Below are 21,118 nucleotides of genomic sequence, written 5' to 3' on the forward strand. Positions count from 1 at the left end.
GCTCCCTGTTAGTGAGGGTCAGAGGCATTGCCAAAGCCGTGCCAAGGCTCCAGCTCCCCTGGCGCGTGGCTGGTGAGGCTGGGACCAGCCACCAGCACTGTGACTCCCAAATGGAGGTGCTGTGGCAGTGTTCTGTGTACACTACAGGACTTGGCTTGTGGAATGTTTGCCAGCACTCATCAGCAGGGTTTTTCACTTGAATCACAAGATTAAGCTTACTCTGAAATAACTGAGAGCTCCTGGAAAGAAGCAAGCATCTGTGCTGTGTGTCTGCTTCAGGTGTGCATGTGCTCTGTGCTTGTGCTTGCTCAGGAGCAGGGAATCCTGAGAGCTGGGGTTCCACATGGGGGGCATGTACACAGCAGCATTATTCCTCTATGATAGTATAATTCCTGCTTGTATCTAAATGCTCTTGCTGGTTTGATACATAAGAGTTTTAATTTGACCCTGGACTCTTTCATGGCTGTATATATTCAGAAGTGAGTGTAGTAGCCATCAGCAGTGAGTATTTTTGTTGTTGTCTGCTTTGTTCTTCCTTCCTCTGTGACCAGAAAACTTGGTTCTCTCTTGGATCCGTGGATGCACGCTGGAGTTATCAGTGGTTAGACAACAAGTAAACATGTACTGTACATGGGCTGCTGGCCAGCTGGCCCTGGCAGCCGGCAGCTCGGGACTTGCTTTCAGCCCCAGAAGAATGCCTGTTTGCTTGGTCATTTCCTTTCCTTTCAAACACAAAAAAATAAAACTTTTTTTCCTCCAATTAAATTGCTTTCCTGGCCTAAATATTGAAGTTAGGGAGAGAGCTCCTCAGATATTGGGGCTTGGGCAATTTGGGAGGAAACTTTTGAGTTTGCACAGAAGCCCTTGAGGAGCACTCACTGGGATGGGAAGTGACCAGGCTTGAAATTCATCTCTTTTTTCTCCTTTCTTTGTGGGGCAGTTCAACACTGAATGTCTCTCCCTGGCTCGGGCCTGCCTTGTCTGTGGCAGCTGTGCTTGCCCCCAGAGAGGTGTTGGGGCACACAGAGCCCTCGAGGGGCAGTGCCCTGATCACGAGCTGTGTCCCTGAGCCTGAGGTTTTCCTCTGTTGGAAAATCCCCTTCCACAAGGGTGCTTTCTGCACCAAGGGTGTTTTGAACTCCTGGGTGGAGAAGGCAACTCAGAACATGACCTGCAGCACCCTGGGACATACCTGGCCACAGTACTCTGGTGTTTGCACCACTGTGACTAGTTTTTCATCCAATATTTGAGTGATCACATTTCTGTCATGTGCAGTTAAAAATGTCTGTGCTGTAAGCTGGAGAATAATTAGACTGAATGCATGCCTGTAATTGATCTTTCTGCTGGTTATTATACTAAAGACCTGCCAGGAAATTTGCTTCCTTTCCCGCATCCCTTTCCTTCTCCCCTGAAAATGTGCTCAGAAACTCCAAAGCAAAATCCCCGTTTCCCTGAGGCTGGGAAAGCCTCAGCACGTGAACTGAGCCTCGTGGCTGTGGCTCCTTCTTTGACCTGGGGAGGATTTTTCCAAGGGCACCAGCACAATGTGTGCATTATTCCCTGCAGCTCAGGGGTTCTTCAGCCTGGGATCAGGTATGGGCAGGCTTGGAGGGGCTGCCCAGGGAGGGTTGGGGTGCCCATCCCTGGAATGTCCCAGGAAGGGCTGGAGGTGGCACTGAGTGCTCAGGGCTGGGGACAGGGTGGGCGTGGGGCACAGCCTGGACTCCATGGGCTGGGAGGTCTTCTCCAGCTTAAAGGATTCTGTGATTGTGATGGCATCCTTTCAGCAGTGTTACACGTACCAAGGAGTTATCGTTGGGTGTTGGAGTAAATCTGCTTTTGCGGGGAGCTTCACAGTAATCGTTTCTTACACAGCCCTCTTAGAGATTATCTCTGTTCTTGGCTCTAGTTTGAGGTGAAAAAGAAATCAGACGGTGCCTTGGCAATGGGATTGAAACAGCAGCACAGGTGATCTTGGGGTTGATTTACTTATTCCACAGAACTCTCTTCCCAGCTTAATTTTATCTCTCCCTCCGATCTGGTGCCTCTGTCCATGCAATGCTGTTTTGCAATAGCAGTTGCATTTCTGGCGACTCCTGGGTTGGTTCTGCCTCCTTGGGGTGTCAGAGCTGCCCCCACACAGTGACAGCTGCCCCTGCTCGTGGTGCAGTGCTGGGGAGACTCTGGGCTGAACACATGGATGTGTCCTCTGAGCTCCTGCAGAGGCTGGAGAAAGGCTAAGGAGAGACCCAGCATTCTGTATCTTGGGAAATCAGAGTTGCAGAGGCTTTCAGGAGAGTGAAGGCTGATGATAGGAGCCACCTTCTTTTCCAGCTGCCTCCAATAAATGTCAAATAAAATGCTTATTTTACACACCAAGGGTGTGAGGGAGTTTGCCTTTAAAAACTTTCTTTTCATATTGTAATTGGGGACTGAATTTAAATGCTGGTTTTGAAATCAATAATACTTAGTGGAAACTGGTTTTGAGTATTTTGAATAGTTGTCTTCATTATTAATTTCCATTTGAGCACTTTGAAGCCTATCAAGTCCATTTCCCGTCTCCATGATCACATTGAGATTACTTGGTGGTTTCTCTGATCTTCTCAAGGCCTTGCTTTCTGTAAATGACAGTCCCTGTGGTATTTATAAAACTGTTTTTTACTTGGTGGTGTTATTAAAAAATGCCGAGCAGAAAAAGTGGCTCTGGGAGGAATGAATTTGGTTATTTGTGCCTTTGCAGCACTCCTGGGTGGCTCTCGCAGGGGGAAGGAGGAGGCTGGTTCTGAGCAGAGAGCAGTACCCATGGGTTATTCTGAGCCCTGGGAGCACATTCCTGGCTGCAGTTAATGCTGTGAGGAGGCCTCTGCCAGGCTGCCATGTGCAGTCCCTGCAGGGCTTCAGGCATCTGAGCACGTCACATTCCCACTGAATTTCTGGAGAAAACCTGCCCGTGCACGTAGGGCTGTGGGCACAGCCACAGGTCCTGAACCTCCTGCACCCTGGGAGCAGTGGGTATGGAGCTGGGATTTGGCACCTGCTGTTAGCACTGAGCCATGGAATCTGCTCCTTGCTTCATCAAAGTCCATAAAACATCTCAAGTTTTTCTTACAAAGCTTAAAAACAGTACCAGGTTCGAGGTTCATCCTAATCGTGAGATTTAGTTGTAATTTCCTTCAAATGCAAAAAGTAAAACTTTTTTCCTCCAATTAAATTGCTTGCCTGTCATAAATATTAAAATTAGTGAAAGAGCTCCTCAGATACTGGGGCTTGGGCAGTTTGGAAGGAAGCTTTTGAGTCTTTGAGGAAAGGTTGCACAGATCCCAGAATCACTGAGGTGGGAGAAGACCCCCAACAGCAGCGAGTCCCAGCTGTGCCCCATGCCCACCTTGTCCCCAGCCCAGAGTGCCACCTCCAGCCCTTCCTGGGCACTCCAAACCTGCCCACACCTTATCCCAGGCTGAGGAATCCAGGAGCTGGGAGCAATAATGTTTTCTTTCCCTTCTCTTTGTGCAGCAGTTTAAGCCCGTTTTCTGTCCCTGGTTGAAATCAGAAGTGCTGCTTTGTTCTTCAGCTCTTCTGCACATACATTTCCCAGCCCAGAACAGATTTTCTGAGAAAAGACAGATTCTCTTAATTGTCAGCCCTTAAGTGAAGCTGAAGGAGAAGTGCCAGATGCTGCAGGATTTGTGATGAAAGTTGCAAGAATAATCAGTCCAGGGAAGCACTCATCATTGTCTCCTTGGAAAGGCTGGCCTGCTCGTCTCCAGCTGAGTGAGGAGCTGCAGCCTTTAGCCTGGATCTGGCATTTCCTTGTGGGTTGTTGCTGGGCAAAATGGGGTTAACTTGTGGCTTTTCCAAGCTTTCTGACGCACCACAGCTTCTGAAATGCTGAGAAGCGGCAGCAGTGATGGTTGGTGGGTCTGCTCTTGTTGTGTTATCATTTACTATAGTTCTCTCATGGTGCTTCCTGGGTTTTTCTCCCAGGATCAGCTGTAGGTTCCACATTCAGAATAGGGTGAGAGGAATATCTGTATTACAGGTAGGAAGAGCTGTAGATAATGATGGCGTGTTCAGCATCACGAATAAGAAAATACAAAATTTAAAGCATTCCTTCCTGTCACTTTGATGATAATTTATATTCAGGCGTTGGTTAATCTCATCTAAATTCAGATGTGCTGAGGACTCAAATTTAAGAGCATAATTATCCATAGTTCAGTTTTCTCCATGAGGCAGTGGGGAGGAGAAACAGGCTTGGATTGTTCTTGGCTGTTCAGTGTTTCTCTGTATTGCCAGGTAAGTGTTCATTGTAGCCATACTTCTAAAATTAGTACCTCTTTTGGTTCCTGAAGTGAGGTGAAATTATTTTGGGGGAAAAAATGACCCTAGATTTTTTTTTTTTAATATTTTGTTCTTAGGATGTGTTGTAGTTCTTTTATTTTTAATTTTCTGTGGTGGTGGTATATTTGTTGATAATCTTAATTATACTTTACAGATTGAACATTGGGACACTGAAATGTTATGACTGTATCATCCTGCATGATCCAGGTGTTGTCTTAACTTTTAACCTGGTTTGTCTCTCAACCAGATCCTCTATTGCCTTGCCACGAGTAGATTGGATAGTGGAAGCTTCCCTAGGCAGGGTGGAAAGGAAAAGCCCTTTGTGTGGTGGGGTGACTCCATAACAACCAGGAGCTCCTGTTCTCCTGGGAATCAGTGGGATGGCTCCATAAAAACCAGGAGCTCCTGTTCTCCTGGAATCAGTGGATGGCTCCATAAAAGCAGAGGGTTCCTGTTCTCCTGGAATCAGTGGATGGCTCCATAAAAGCAAAGGGTTCCTGTTCTGGGAATCAGTGGATGGCTCCATAAAAGTAGAGGGTTCCTGTTCTCCTGGGAATCAGTGGATGGCTCCATAAAAACCAGGAGCTCCTGTTCTGCTGGGAGTCAGTGGAATCAGGGGGATGACTCCACAAAAACCAGGGGCTCCTGTTCTCCTGGAATCAGTGGGATGGCTCCATAAAAGCAGAGGGTTCCTGTTCTCCTGGAATCAGTGGATGGCTCCATAAAAGCAGAGGGTTCCTGTTCTCCTGGGAATCAGTGGATGGCTCCATAGCACCAAGAGCTCCTTCTCCCCAGCAAGGGCCAGCTCAGCAGATCCATCTGACACCCCTGGTCCTGCTGGCTGCCCTGCACCTGCAGCCACCAACCTGTGCCAGGTGAAGCCCTGTCCAAAGAGGGCTTTATGTGCAGGTCCCAGCAGAGCCCTCTCCTCACAAAGAGTTAAGTGTGCAGCCGGAGCTGGGTTTGTTCCTGTTGTGTTTGCCAGCGTGACCTTTGTTTAATGTTTCTCAGACAGAACATGCAAGTGACATGACAGCAGTTAGGGAGGGGTTCTAGCTGGAAGTACAGCAGGCTTTGGGCATACATGTGTTTATTGCACCTTGCAGATACTCCTGGGTTAGCTGCCCCTTCTGGGGGTGCTGGGAGCCTGGGTGGGAGCCTGTGCTGGCTCCCATGCTGGTCCCAGCTCTGCTCTCGGAGCCCTGGCTGTGCTGACGTGTCCGGAGCCTCACGTGCTGCTTTGGAGCCACTGCTAAAAACAGGGAAAGATTAACCCCTCTGCTGTTTCCTAAAGGTGGTTTGTTTCGGGCTTAATCCCTCTGAAACCCCAGGAATCTCAGAGAAGCTTCCCAAGGGTACAAAAGCTGTTTTTCTGAGGGAACCTCATCCCCATTGGAGTTGGCTGAGCCATTGGATCAGTGTATCTCAAAGATGCAGCAGTGGAAGTTATTGTATGGTTAAGGCAATACAGAAATGCTTGTTGGAACCAGGATGTTGTGTTTTAGATAAAAGCACCTCCATGTGCTTTTCATTTGAAAACTTAGGGCTTTGTGAATGTCAGCATCCCCTGTTATTTTGGAGTTAAAAGCTTGTTTGGTGTGTGTGATTGCAGCTGTATGGGGTCTGCACCCTGGGAGTTTCAGTGCTGCTTTGGTTTGTTTCTCTGGTACTTGCTGCTGAAAAAGCTGATTATAAAGCTGGGACTGAGGTAAATGAAGCTGTACCCCAGTGAGGTCTTCTCAGTAATGTCTGATTGAAATGGATCTTTTTTTCTCCTTTGCTTTATGTTAATATTTTTTAAAGGTGAGATTGTTGGATTTACTGATCATCTGATGGGTTGAAAGGATTGGCTGATGAACTTTTATTTTTTCCTACCCTATCCTGGGTCTAGCTTTGTCAGATTTAAGTCTCTGATACGTTCTGTTCAGGTGCCCATACTTTGAAACCCTTCCTGGCTGCAGCTCAAAAAACATTTTTTGATATTTTTATATTGTTTGATTTCATCAGTAATATGGGAAACTGATTGCCATACCTGTTCTCTCACCTCCTGTGTAATTATGCTTATGTAAGAATATAAGGACTTAGGGACTAATGCATAGTCTTAAAACTGAATTAAGCACCTGTTTTCTTCAGGTGCTGAGCAGAGTGAGCTCACCTCCCAAACCCAGCGTGCAGTGAGTTCTGCCTTTCCCACATTTCAGTAGTAAACACCCAGTAATTTTCCCATGAGGAATACTACGGCTCTCCTACTGGAACAGTCTTCAGATGTCTTCAAAACCTGTTGCAGCTGTGAATGCAATATATACTCCATTGAGTAAATCTTGAGTAACGACCACAGTTAAAATGTTGATCTGAGCTGTTGTGACATGTTCTAATTCAGGAAAAGAAAAGAGTTTGCCATCAGGAGAGATTTTAATACTTTTCAGAAGGAGTGTTGGGGTTGGTGCTGTTGGACACCTGCAGTCAGTTCAGCCCTGAGGATGCAGGAGGTGCTCCCGGAGGAGAGGGATGGTGGGGAGGACTCGGGGTCTGTCTGTGTGTCTGTCCCTGCCGTGGTGGCTGTGGCAGAGAGGTAAACAGCCCATTAATGAAGTTTACAGATGGAGTTTAATTGGGAGGGGTTCCCAGTGCTGCTCAGGAAGAGAAAATACACAAAGAGGCAGAGACGAACAATGCGGCCAGGAAACAGCGCGGGGTTCAGCGAGGAAGGAATAGAGCTTCCTTCAGCTGGCAGGGAGGGGAGAGGACAGAGGAAAGTGCACAGAAAATGCCAGGAGCCCTGAGAGGGAGAGAAGGCGAGAGCTAAAAGTGTCATGGGGGGAAAAAAGCACACCACAAAGCCCCAAGGTGAGAATTGCCTGCGAAGGCGGGGTGTGGGCAGCAGGAGGGATGTGGTGAAACATCTTTATAGTCTTGTGTGACATGGTTGCCAAGTGGAAATAAAAGCAGGTAATAACCTACTGTGTGTGCATGTTATAGCAGAAATTGTATCTGTAATTGCTTAACAGTGTTGACAAAAGTAATTACAGCACTCTTCAGGATAATTCAATAAAGTTGACTTAAAATGCCTTGGAAATGACATACAATATACACGTCATACAGGTCTGGGGTGCTGCTCCTCGCTGGCCCTTCTGAGAATATTACACAAGTTTCTGTGGCTGATTTCGTGTCATTAAACAAACTTAGGACGTGCTTTTCTTCCTGTTTGTGCAGGGAAGAGTGGTTTCGTATTTGTTCTTTGCATCCCCTGTGTCGGGCCAGTTAAAGTTAAGTGAGATTGTGTTCTGAAGGGTGCTAAAAGTGATTGTAGGAGTTTGGGAAATGCTTTTTAAACAGATTCACTCAGTTTTAAACTCTGTTATGTAGACACACAGATCTGGATATGAAAGATAAAATGCACCATGAACTAAATGTGAAACAGGAAGAAAAGCTTTTGTTGGGTTTGGGGGGAAGCCTCAGCCTCTCCCTCAGGGCCCTGAGCCATCACTGTGCTCATCCGTCAGCAACCTTCTGATTTTTGAATTTTGAATTTGCTCCTTGCCTTTCCTGCAAGAATTCCTGTTCCCTCTGTAAGATGGTAAAAAGGAATCGCTACCCTTTAAAGTGACGTTGGTGCTCATGACTAAACAGGGAGCACAATCCACACGAGCTGGCACTGCACCTCGGCTCGGGCCCGTGGCGCTGACAGCAGCTTGCAGTCGTCATCCCTGTGACTAAGATCTCAAAATCATCACCAGTATTTCTGTTTTCCAGCAAAGTACCCAGGATATGATGTTTTTATGGGGGTTTGTTTGTTTTCCATGCTCTTGGAAGCCGTCACAAAAGCTGATTCTGTCCTGGCGGGTTTATTGTAGCAAAGCCCGGTCTCCCTTCCCACTGCTCTTCTCATTAAAGCCAGCTCAGGCTCCTCCTCCTTGGCTGTTTCTTTAGCTGATGATGAAAATAAGTGGCTATAACAATGAATTTCCCTCTCAGGGGATCAGAACATACTGAATACATACCTGAAATGAGAGTGGAAACACAGTGAGTTTAGTAATCAGTGTGAAAACAACAGGAATGAACCTTCAGTACAGATTCCTGTTGGTAAATGCAGATTATCCGTGTAACGAGTTTATTTCATGTCGCAAACCACCACAGTTTATGGGCATCTCTTCTGCCAAACAGAAGGGTGCCTTCAGTACTGAAGCAGTACCTTCTGGGGGTTAAATCTTTTCATTGTCACTTGTAGGTTGAGCACTGAAGCAAATGACCAGTGTGCCCATTGCCCATCCAAAATCTCAGGAATATGCTGCTGTTAATAATACAGTTCTCATTCGCCAGTTGATTTATTTTGGGGGAAAAAGTTTGCTTTCCTTCCTACATATACTGGGAATATAACAGACGCGTTTTAAACCACGAGGTGGATTTTGATTTCTCAGTAGTTTCTGCTAATAGCAAACGTCATTTGAGAGTATTTTTCTTGCTTACATGCCTTGTTTAAACTCTGTTTTGGCTGCTTTCTTTTTGGTCCACTGGTGTTTTTTGAGCTTCTGGACTCCTGTTCAAAGTTTAAAGAACAATAACCAGTCAAATGTAAAATAATGTCAATTGAACCAACTGATGACTCAACAGTCAACCAAGTCATTCTGGCCCTGCACCAAATGGACCGAGGCCAAAACCTAAAGTTGGCACAGGTCCCCATCCCTGTTCTCCATAGATCTGCACTGAAGCAGAGCCCGGAGTGCAACACGCTGGTTAATATTCCATAATGAAGGGCTGCATGTGTGAGAGTGTGCCTCCCATTGAGGGAGCCCGTGCTGGGCAGGACCTGAGTCTGCAGGGCTCCCTCCAGAGGGACAGGGAGACAGGGAAATGGGGAAATGGGGTTTGTGCTCCGGGGAATTCAGCAGCCTCACCTGCTTCAGTATCACCTTCCCTCTGAACAGAGCTTCCTGGAAGGGCTGGAGAAGGAATGAGGGAAAAACATTCCTTTCTGCTTCTCTTGCCTTCTCTTCATCTTTCCCTTCTCCTCTTCCTCTTGCTCAGAGTTAGGGTGTTATTTCTGCTCTGTTATTTGTGTTGCATTGCTTTTAGTTTCTTTTTTTTGTATTTCTACTGATATTTGTTGTTGTAAAGCAGGAATTAGCTCTGCAGTGCAGCTAAAAGCATGAGGTGGTAAATCAGTGTGTGTGTCCACATTGATACAGCTCCAGGTCCAGACCACTGTTCCACTGGCAGCAGGAGAGTCTTGATTTTATTGTGTTTTTTCAGAATAGAAGAAATGAACTTCCTAATTGCAGCTCTAAATTTATTTATGTCTTGATGGTTATTTGACTGTGGAAGGACTATACTGCAGCTTTGAGGCTTTTGGAGAAGAGAAGGCTCCAAGGGACCTTGAAACCCCTTCCAGTGCCTAAAGGGGCTCCAAGAGAGCTGGAGAGGGACTTTGGACAAGGGGGAATGGCTTCCCACTGCCAGGGAGCAGGGCTAGATGGGACATTGAGGGTGGGCAGGCCCTGGCACAGGTGCCCAGAGCAGCTGTAGCTGCCCCTGGATCCCTGGCAGTGCCCAAGGCCAGGCTGGAAGGGCTTGGAGCACCCTGGGACAGTGGAGGTGTCCCTGCCATGGCAGGGGATCTTTAAGGTCCTTTCCAATCCAGACCATTCTGGGATTCTATGGTTCTACTACAGTTTACTTTAATATTTGACTGCCTTTCTTTCTGTATCATTAATATTTTTCCATGTATGTTAGAATCAGCTTTCCAGACGTGTCTCTCCTTTCCTAGCAGCATCGTTTGGCAGCCTGCACACAGTCCTGTGATTGACACGAGCACTGGACACGGCCCATGCTGAGGTCATTAATGGAACAAGTCCTGTTTAATATTTTAAGTTCAGTTCCTCTGGTACAACATTAATGTGTGCTGGAATAAGGGGTCAGATCCGATCTATGCTGACTGTGGAGGAAGAGCCAAAATGCTGGGGCTGCTCTGAGCTCATGAATCTCTTGTGATCGCCACAGAATGTCTCAGTGCAGTTCTGCTGCTGTTGAATTCCAAGTGCTGGCCCATGAAACTGGTGTGTTAAAGGGTCAGTGTTTAGACAATACATTTTTGGGCAGTTAGTTTGACTCTTGGTTTGTTTGCAAGGTTCAGAAAACTAAAAACCTGCTTTTAAGGGAGATAAAGCATCTCTGAGGCTGCTGAGATCTGAAACAGAACCCCAGAATCCACAGAAGTTGGAAAAGACTTTTAATGTTACCAAGTCCCAGCTGTGCCTGATCCCCACCCTGTCCCCAGCCCTCAGCCCCCAGTGCCACCTCCAGGTGCCACCTCCAGGGATGGGGATCCAACCCTCCCTGGGCAGTTCCAGTGCCTGAGCCCCCTTTCCATGGGGAAATTCCTGCAGTGCCCACCCTGAGCCTGCCCTGAGCCCCTTTCCATGGGGAAATTCCTGCTGTGCCCACCCTGAGCCTGCCCTGAGCCCCCTTTCCATGGGGAAATTCCTGCTGTGCCCACCCTGAGCCTGCCCTGAGCCCCCTTTCCATGGGGAAATTCCTGCTGTGCCCACCCTGAGCCTGCCCTGAGCCCCCTTTCCATGGGGAAATTCCTGCTGTGCCCACCCTGAGCCTGCCCTGAGCCCCTTTCCATGGGGAAATTCCTGCTGTGCCCACCCTGAGCCTGCCCTGGGCCCCCTTTCCATGGGGAAATTCCTGCTCTGCCCACCCTGAGCCTGCCCTGAGCCCCCTTTCCATGGGGAAATTCCTGCTGTGCCCACCCTGAGCTGCCCTGGCCCAGCCTGAGACCGTTCCCTCTCCTGTCCCTGCTCCCTGGGAGCAGATGCCAACTCCCAAGTGGCTCTCCCCTCCTGTCAGGAGCTGTGTAGAGCTAGAAGATCCCCTCTGAGCCTTCTTTTATCCAGGCTGAGACATTTCTTGGGATGCGCTGAAAATTTAAAAAAAAGAATCTAATTTTACTCAGACCTTAGCGCTCTGTTGTAGACTGCATTATTTTTCAGTTGTCCCGGTCCTGGCTCACCTCAGTCTGTGAGCACAGAACGTCTCCCTGTGCCTGCAGGTTTGACATGATCCACAGGCTGTAAATACAGCTAGATCAAATGGCTATTTTGTCATCCAGCAAAGCTTAAACAATTGGTATGGCCCAGGATGATTTGATTCCATATTTTTATGCAAAGTTTGTATTTGAGTATAGAGGTACTGGCTTATGTCTCGGTCTCTTTTTTTGCTGCCTCTTTATTTAGGGAAGGAAGGGTGAACAATGAAATTTAAAAAGCAGCACAAAGCTTTGGAAAAGTATGCCTAAATTGATTCATATAGAAATGAATTCTACCCTTGAAGGTAAGACTTTTTGGCCGCTTTACTGGAGCACTGTAATAAATATAAAAGTTTAGAACATATAATTTAATTATCATATTCTGGCCATAAATGCTTTAGGTCTGTAGTACATTTGAAATCCCAAGAGCTCTGGCTGAGGTTGCAGCTGCAACATCAATTACCATTTATCCATTCCAAGAAAGCTTTGCCTGTGCCCTTGAAGCCTTTACGCTCTGGAGAGGCTCCAGCGGGAGCGCGGCCGCTGCTCCGGCGTCACTCCCGGTGATGCCAAGATGGGAGCGGGCGCCATTTCACAGCGCTGGCCTGGGGCTGGAGCCTGGGGAGCTGCCAGCAGCCCCTCCTGGTGCTCCTGAGAGCTGCAGTGCCCTGGGCAGGGTGGGTGCTCCTCAGGGATTGGGGATGGCAGGGTGCAGGCTGGAGCTGCAGTGCCTTGGGCAGGGTGGGTGCCCTGGGCAGGGTGGGTGCCCTGGGCAGGGTGGGTGCTCCTCAGGGATTGGGGATGCCATGTTGCAGGCTGGAGCTGCAGTGCCTGGGCAGGGTGGGTGCCCTGGGAAGGGTGGGTGCTCCTCAGCGATTGGGGATAGCTGTGGTGCTCCCTGAGAGCTGCAGTGCCCTGGGCAGGGTGGGTGCTCCTCAGGGATTGGGGATGGCAGGGTGCAGGCTGGAGCTGCAGTGCCTGGGCAGGGTGGGTGCCCTGGGCAGGGTGGGTGCTCCTCAGGGATTGGGGATGCCGTGGTGCAGGCTGGACACACCGCTGGCCCTGGGGAGCCCTGGCTGCCAGGGCGGCTTTGCTCCATGTGTTGTGTTGGCAATCTGCAGATTCCTGCCCTGCTTCCATGCTGCTGGCGTTTGCCAGCACTGTTTGTCTGACTGTACAAACCCACAGGTCCTGCAGCCAGCTTTGGTTGTGTGAAGGAATGGTAAAAGGTGTGTTCTGCCGGTGGGGATGATCCCGAGACTTTGCTGCTTGAGGGATCTCTGATATTTTACATTTTTCTGTTAGAACCGTGGCGTGCCCTAGCAGCATTTACTGCGGCAGGGGCAGGGGCAGGGAGAGCCCCTCTCCCTCTCACCAGGAGCTGCTGTGCCATGAGTTTGTGGCTCTGGCAGTGAAGGAAATTCGGCAGTGCCACATCCCTCCCGGTGCCATTATCTTGGCCGTGTCACAGATGTGCTGCACGGAACGAGACCGTTAGCTCAGCATCTGATTTCCTGGCTTATCAGGGGTTTTCTAATACAGTGTTTATCTGGGTGTGCGATAAAGGAAACCGTGTTAATCGTCCTGGTTCTCAGAGCAGCTGGAAACCAGAAATGCTGGGGGCTTTTGTCTACAGGCTTTGGTTAAATACTCCAGAGTTGATTTTTCATTTATTATGGCATCATTGAGGACATGGTTGTTGTCAAGACCTGCACTCCTACCAAAACCATCCAGATCTCCATTTTAAACAAAAATAGGAAAGAAAGCTGGAGAATGGGTAGGTCTGTAAGGGAGCTGTGTGGAGGGAGGATTTGTGGCTCTGTGAGCATTCAGCACCCCAGGACACCTTAGCCTGGGGTCTGTCCCCATGGCAGTCTGTGCCTCTGCAGTGGCTCTGTGCCCCCTCTGTGGCACCCGGCCAGCCAGGGCTGGCTCTGTGTCTGCAGAGCTCAGGCCTGGGAGGAAAAACTGGGCTCTTACCAATTTGCAGTCTCTTCAGAATGAAGTGAAAACATTTCAAGAGACAGAAGAAGCCAATGGTTCAGGTTCTCAGCAAAATGCCTTTCTGGAATTATTTCCAATTGGCAAACACACTCCTGTTTTAATAGTCATGACAAGTCTAGTGTCAACAGTCCTGGATTGAAATTTCTTCCTGCTTGAACTCAAAACTACTTCCCTGCCTAAGAGGATATAAAAATAATTAATAGTTTCTCTAGTTAATGAAGAAATAAATAAACAACTCAAAAAAATGTAATCAGGCAGTGTCCACAGCCTAGTGTTTACATTGCTCTCATTGCTGGAAGATAAGGAGGAGACCCAGATGGCAATGACATTGAAAATGGTTTCTTTACTCTTAGTTTGGTGATACACTTACACCAATAAGTAACTTGCTTTTAGGAATCCATTCCCAGTGGTTGGTTCAGTGGAGCTGCAGAGCCAGGGTGTGTGGTGGGCCGTGTTTTGGTGTCTGGAGGTGTGAGGAGTGACCTCCTGTTTGACAGAATGTGGTGCAGGCTGGCTGTTGCTTTCGCACACTGGTGAAAATGGGCGCAGGCTGTAGGCTGGAAATGGTAATTTGGGTTCCTGGAGGTGTTCTTCCCCTCGCCATTGTCCCATAGAGCTGTCCTCCATAGGGTCAGAGAAGCGTGAGATGGTTTGGGTTGGAAGGGATCTTGAGGATCAACCCGTCCCGCCCCTGTGTGTCGATGTGTCCAGGTCCGTGTGTCCCTGTGTGTGTGTCCATGTCCATGTGTCTGTGTCCATGTCCCCCGTCCATGTGTCTGTGTATCCTTGTCTTTGTTTCCCTGTCCGTGTGTCCGTGTCCCCCATCTATGTGTCCGTGTGTCCCTGTGTGTCCCTGTCTGTTTGTCCCTGTCCGTGTGTCCATGTGTCCCTGTCATGTCTGTGTATCCCTGTGTGTCCCTGTCCGTGTGTCCCATCTGTGTGTCCCTGTCATGTCTGTGTATCCCTGTCTGTGTGTCCCTGTCCATGTGTCCGTGTCCCCCTGTCCATGTGTCCGTGTCTGTGTCTCCCTGTCCATGTGTCCCATCTGTGTGTCCCTGTCTGTGTCCCATGTCCGTATCTCCCTGTCCATGTGTCCGTGTGTCCGTGTCCCTGTGTCTCCCTGTCCGTGTGTCCGTGTGTCCCGCTGCCCGGGCTGTGTCTGTCCATCCCCCAGCAGGACCCAGGACAGGAACCCTCCCCGGCCGTTGCCATGCCCGCCTGCTGCAGGTGACCCTTGAGCCGGGGCTGAAGTCCCTGGTGAATGATTAACCCTGGAATGGCTTTATTTAAACACCTCCATTTCTGCACAGCTCGTTACTGGGGCGCCATCTTCGTTAAGCCTTTCCATTTTCCCGCTTCATTAAAATTTCCTATTTCACCCCCTTCATTAAGGTTTCCCATTTTGCCCCCATATGTTCCATTGAGTGGAAATGATAATCAACATCTATGCAAATAAATAAAATCAGATTGTATATGAATAGTTTCTGAAATATACATGGGAATGTACTAAGTTTAGTGCCCCATACCAATGCCATGTCTCCCAAAATGAAATTTAATCTAAGTTTTTACAGATTTGAACGGTGACAATTGGGAGGTTTTTTCCTCTCTCGTCTATGCTGCTTGATTTTTTATTTTATCTAGCTAGGACTCATAGTTTATTAGGGTTTGTTGAGTTGAAAGTAGTTTCCGTAAATACTGAAAGCTGTTCCATTATTATATTATCTCAGAGTGTAATTTCCCTGCCTTACCTCTTCCTTAGGAAGTGGTCATTTGCCTTTTGCTGTGTATAACTGTGTAGGTGAGGGATTTATACTGAATGTGGCTGCTGTAACTGTATAGGTGAGAGATGTATACTGAATGTGTCTCCCATAATTGTATAGGTGAGAGATTTATACTGAATGTGGCTGCTATACCTGTACAGACAAGGGATTTACACTGAATGTGGCTGCTATACCTGTACAGGTGAGGGATTTACACTGAATGTGACTGCTATACCTGCATAGGTGAGGGATTTACACTGAATGTGGCTGCTATACCTGCACAGGTGAGGGATTTACACTGAATGTGGCTGCTATACCTGTACAGACGAGGGATTTACACTGAATGTGGCTGCTATACCTGTACAGGTGAGGGATTTACACTGAATGTGGCTGCTATACCTGTACAGACAAGGGATTTACACTGAATGTGGCTGCTGTGACTGTACAGGTGAGGGATTTACACTGAATGTGGCTGCTATACCTGCACAGGTGAGGGATTTACACTGAATGTGACTGCTATACCTGCATAGGTGAGGGATTTACACTGAATGTGGCTGCTATACCTGCACAGGTGAGGGATTTACACTGAATGTGGCTGCTATACCTGTACAGACGAGGGATTTACACTGAATGTGGCTGCTATACCTGTACAGGTGAGGGATTTACACTGAATGTGGCTGCTATACCTGTACAGACAAGGGATTTACACTGAATGTGGCTGCTGTGACTGCACAGGTGAGGGATTTACACTGAATGTGGCTGCTGTGACTGTACAGGTGAGGGATTTACACTGAATGTGGCTGCTGTGACTGTACAGGTGAGGGATTTACACTGAATGTGGCTGCTATACCTGCACAGGTGAGGGATTTACACTGAATGTGGCTGCTATACCTGCACAGGTGAGGGATTTATACTGAATCTGGCTGCTATACCTGTACAGGTGAGGGATTTACACAGAATCTCGTGCAGAGCCCTGCGGTCCCTCCTGGTGCTGTTCACCAGCAGGGCTGGCTGGCAGCTCTCCACACGGTCAGTAAATATTGCCCTTATCTGATACAGCCAGGCTGGGAAGATATGCCTGCAGCCCGGATTAGATTGCTGGCTACTGCTGTATTAATCAATGTAATCATTTATTTTTAGCTTTAGAAGTCATATCATCTGTTTTCTTTCTCATATTACATTTTCTGTGGGGCTGGTACAGAAAATGAGCCCGTTTAAAAATTAAAGGTGGCTGAAAAGTTTCAGTGGAATATGTTTGGCACTGTCATGGTTTCCCTGACAGCTGATGAATGTTTCCTTAAAAATGCTTTTGTCAGAAGTGTGAGAGGTATAAAGAGTTTTATTTTTGTATCTAAATTAGCTGTCTTCAAAACTATACATAGAAAGATGTTTCCATCTTCTTAATAATTTTAATGAAGCAAAGTTCTCAAGTGCTATATTCCTTATTTAAACTCATAGCTCCTAGCCTGTACTTCAGTGTTTAATCTGAGATATTTATTATTAGAAAAGGAGCTATTGGCCTAAACTTTTAGAGAAAATAAGGCAGTGACTGCTGCTTGTAGAAGTGGTATTGCTTGGTTTTGAGGTAAGTGTTGGGGTTTTTATGTGGGGGGTTTTTTGCATATGACAGTCTAAAAGTAGAGAAACAAATTTCTTTTTCCAAACGTATCAGTAAGCTGGGGAGAGAAGAAAAAAAAAATGAAAGAAGAAAGTAATATGTGCATCACATGAAAGGAAGCAAAGCTTTGAGGTCAGAATTACTTGTCTGATGGTCAGACAGGAAGGCTGTGAGAGAGCGGAGAGCCAAGGGTGGCTCTCAAGGCTGAGGTTCTCCCCGTGTGTCTGGGCTCCTCCTGGGATCGCCTGGAGCAGCAGAGCTGGCCAGAGCCAGCAGGGCAGGAGCAGAGGGGGATCCTCAGCTGCCCTCCCGGGATGGGTGAGCTCCTGCAGCCCCACGAGCTGCAGCTCTGTGCTCAGAACTGGTGCGTGGAGCTGGTGCGACCGGCTTGGGTTCCATGCTGCCGTGGCTCCAGTGCTGCGGGCTGCATTGTGCAACCAGAGGGGTTTATCAGAGCTCTTTAAAAGGAGATTCATTAATGGGAGAAGCCAGGAAAGCCGTGCCAGGGGTGATGGGCAGGGGTGCAGTCCCTCAGTAAGCCCTCTCCGGCTGACAGACACGCTGTGGGGGCTGGCAGCCTCGTGGCAGAGCCACGGAGGAGAAGTGTTGAGCATTCCAGAGATGCTTCTGAGCGCAGAGCAGCGATGTGACAGATTTGAGTTCTTTTCCAAGTTCTGGAGAGAAGCATTCTTCCCTTTGGGAAAAGAGGGCCTTTTTCTTCCCTTTTTCCTCAGGTTTGACTCATTCTCCTCCATTCCTGCTGCCAGCCTTTGCTGCTGAGGGCTCTGCACCACCCTTGCTCTGCTCTTGCTCTGCTCTCCCCTTCCCACTCTCTTGCAGCACCTTGAAGCTGTTGCTGTGCTCCTGTCTGGTGTTTTCTCTTCTGCTCAGCCTCTCTGCTCTGAGACACAGCTCAGCCTCTCCCCAGCTCAGACTCTGCTTTTAGGGGCTCTGCACATCCTTAGGTCTTTGCTGCCTGTGCTGTCTCATTTTTTCCCCCTAACACAAGTAATTTTCACTTCTCTCTGCCTTCTGGTTCCATTTTTGTCAAAGTGAGAACTTCATTGACACATTTATTGTGGTTTGACTTTGATCCCTCCGTGTTTGAGTGGGAGGATCCTGCTCCTTGTCTTTTGATTGCCTCAATCCATCCCTGTAGGAAAGGACCAGCACAATGGCAAAATCCTTTGGATCAGTGGATGGGCCATTTCTGGGGATGGGACATATGGACCTGTGCAAAAGCAGAGCTCCCAGGTGTTGGAATGTCTTCATTTGGGATGGAATTTTAGGGTTTGCGTGAGCGTGTTGGAGCTGTGGGTTTTTTTAAAATGTGTGACCAAATCTAGTCAGACTTCCTTGAGGAGGGGAAAAGGAATTTTCCATGCAAAAGCCATCCCACATACAAATGCTAAACCCACATCAGGGAACGTGGATGGTCTGGAGAGTTTCCAAGGCGAGGCACCAAAACCTTAAATAAAAGTGTCATTTTTCTAGCTTCATCTGGAGAGTGGCTGGAACCCTGGTGAACAGGATTTTCTGTGAAAATCAGTTTCAAGTGAAGCAGGCAGTATAGAAATCATGTTTTAGGCGTTTCAAACTTAGTTGGGAATCACAGAATGGCTGGGATTGGAGATCATCCAGCCCAACCTCCTGCCCAGGCAGGGTCACCCGGAGCAGGGGAGACAGGAGCATGCCCAGCTGGGTTTGGGATGTGTCAGAGAGGGACACTCCGTGACCTCCTGGAGTTCCAGTGCCTGCCACCTCCATGGAAGGACGTTCTTCCTCGTGTGGATGAACACAACAGCTGGGCCTCTCCAGGGCTGTGGGGCAGTGCCTGCTTGGTCTGTAGGATCAGGGCTGGTCTGTAGGAGTGCCATGCAGCTCCCTTCAGAGCAGAGAAGATAAGCCACCGTGAGAGCAGCCCCTGAGCCCTGGCCCAGCACTGCTGGGTCAGCCCTGAGGATTAGGAGCAGCTCCAAGGTGATTAGGATGGATTGTTTGTTGTTAACAAACCAATCCTTCATTTGTAGCAGGGCTGCGTATTTACATACAAATCCTGAAATGAGGGATATTTCTCCCTCTACTCCCAAACTGCTGGGGTGAAGCCATCACTTGTTACTGTGAATATTTGTTGCTATATGGCCCAGTTTGCACAGCTCCTTGCATAACAGCATCCCAGTGGAGCAGCCGGTGGTGCTGCTGGGAGGGAGCCCTTGTGCAGAGTGCAGGGAATGTGGCAGTAATGGAAACAATATGCAGTAAGAGCGTGTTTAAAGAGTCAATTTTAAAGGCTGGGATAATTGTGCAAGAAACTTGGCTTCAGAAACGTGTAAGGGAAGGAATCTTGATGCAGCCAAATAGGCCGTGAAAAATCCTTACAGCTTTTCTGGGGTTTTACAGAAGTCCTTGTTTAACTATTTCTGGTGCTCTCTGTGTGCAGAGCTGCCCCACCAAGCTGTTCCTGGCAGCTGTGCTCCCCTCCATCCCAATTAAAGGTGTTTCTCTGCTTTGTTTCAGCCCTGGAATGAGGTCAGATGTAAGCTCTTCTCCATCCACAACCTCAGCAACCACGGGACCACCTCCCAAGCTCTGCCTGGTGTGCTCCGACGAGGCCTCGGGGTGCCACTACGGTGTCCTGACGTGTGGCAGCTGCAAAGTCTTCTTCAAAAGGGCAGTGGAAGGTAGGACCTCCTCATCAATACGAGATCCCCACACACACCATCCATTTTCAAACCCAGCATCCATGGCGTTGCCAGAGTCCTGCTGAACAAGCCACCCATTAGATCACTGATCTTGTCATGGTAAATCACATCGATAATGGTGCATTATCCAAAGCATGGATTCCATTCACATTGGTAAAATGCTCCCATTCACTCAGTGTAAAAGAATTTATTGTTGTTTTGGCTTTTGTCTCTTTCATGTTCTTTCACTGTTGTTTTTGTTTATTTGTCCTGGTTTTATACAGATATTTGTCTGTGTGGAATAGATTCGTAAAGTTTGTGATTTTTCAATTTATGGTTAGTTGGTTTGTGTAGAAAGCTTACATGGAACTTGGTAAATGTGTTGTGTGTGAGGTTGTTGTAGTTTTCCTGTAAACAACGTTGGTTGAATTGCATCCATGTCCCTGGGTGTTACTTGCAGGGACGCGGGGTACCAGGGGCGTGTGTGGGATTGGATCACTGAGATTTCTGTCCAGTTGGGATTAGAGAAAACCATTCTGGAAAACAGAGATGATGGAAAACTAATGTGAATGAGGGCTGTGTGGATTTTGGGTGCGTCAGTAGCCATTTGTGAGGGACTAGGTTGTACCTCAAGATCTGACTGTGCTGCAGTATCACGTGCAGAAAAACCGGAGCGTATTCCCAGTGTTTCTGGGAAAGTGGTGATTGCTCAGGTCTGAGAACATCATTCCTAGTTCTGGCCTCAGGGTTTCCTGTCCCGTGCCTGCCTCGTGCAGCCCTCTCTGAACCGGGCTCTTTCTGCTGACATTTGTGCAGCTGGGGTCACTGGAGGAGAGGGAAGGCTCTTTGACAAAGACAAACCACCATTCAGCCCTCAGCAGCAGCACTTTCCCCAGTTCTGGCTCACAGGTGCCAGGGGGAGCTCCATGGAAGGGCAGAGCCCCTTGGATGGACAGCAAAGTCAAGTTCATGTCGTGATTTCTGCTGGTCACAAAGGGCTGTTGGCTCTGTGGCGGCTCAGGTATAACAAGGCAGCATGAGCTCAAGTGCAAAGCAAATAATCATCTGTACCTTTGATTAAAACATGGTCACCAGAGATCCCTCAGAAAACAGTTTGTAAGGCAGCTGGACACGTGCCATAGCCATGGGTTTGCCTGTTCTCAAGCTTAAATAAATCACAAAAGTATTGATACAGGAGAGAATCACCCCAGTGATTCCTTTTGGGTTTGACACACAATAAGTCAGCTGTCTTGGTATTAAAAATGTAAACAGGCTTGTGGCAATAGTTCCTCAAGGCTCACCTCTGCCTTCATTTTGAGTGTGCCACAAATTATCCCACTTCTCACAGAATTCCAGAACCATTAAGGTTGGAAAAGACCTCCAGGTTGATCAAGTGAAGCCTTTGATGGATCACCACCGAGTCAGCTGGGCCACAGCACCAAGGGCTGAGCACCCTAAACCCTTCCATTCCATGACATGGATGTGCTGGACTGTTCCAGGATCCATTAGTCCTAGTCCTCACTTTAAGGAACAAATAATTCGGTTTTGTCTTTTATAGGCATTTTTCTTATTAGGAACACATGTAAAAAGAATTTGTTTCTGCAATATCCTTTTTATTAGTGGCTGCCAGGCACCTGTTAGTGCTCAGATCAAGCTGACTCTGCACACTCATTATCCGGCCTTCAGCCAA

General features: G+C 48.1%; 1 protein-coding gene across 1 annotated transcript in view; it reads left to right on the top strand.

Moving 5' to 3' along the window:
- Window positions 1-21,118, top strand: part of NR3C1 (nuclear receptor subfamily 3 group C member 1) — a 61,472-nt gene that overhangs the window by 18,165 nt on the left and 22,189 nt on the right. Inside the window, exon 3 of the mRNA XM_058034796.1 lies at window positions 19,265-19,428. Within this exon, the coding sequence (XP_057890779.1) occupies window positions 19,265-19,428 (164 nt within the window). The remainder of the gene's footprint in view (window positions 1-19,264; window positions 19,429-21,118) is intronic.

Source organism: Melospiza georgiana, chromosome 15 (assembly GCF_028018845.1).
Source record: "Melospiza georgiana isolate bMelGeo1 chromosome 15, bMelGeo1.pri, whole genome shotgun sequence".
In the NCBI taxonomy this organism is placed as follows: domain Eukaryota; kingdom Metazoa; phylum Chordata; class Aves; order Passeriformes; family Passerellidae; genus Melospiza; species Melospiza georgiana.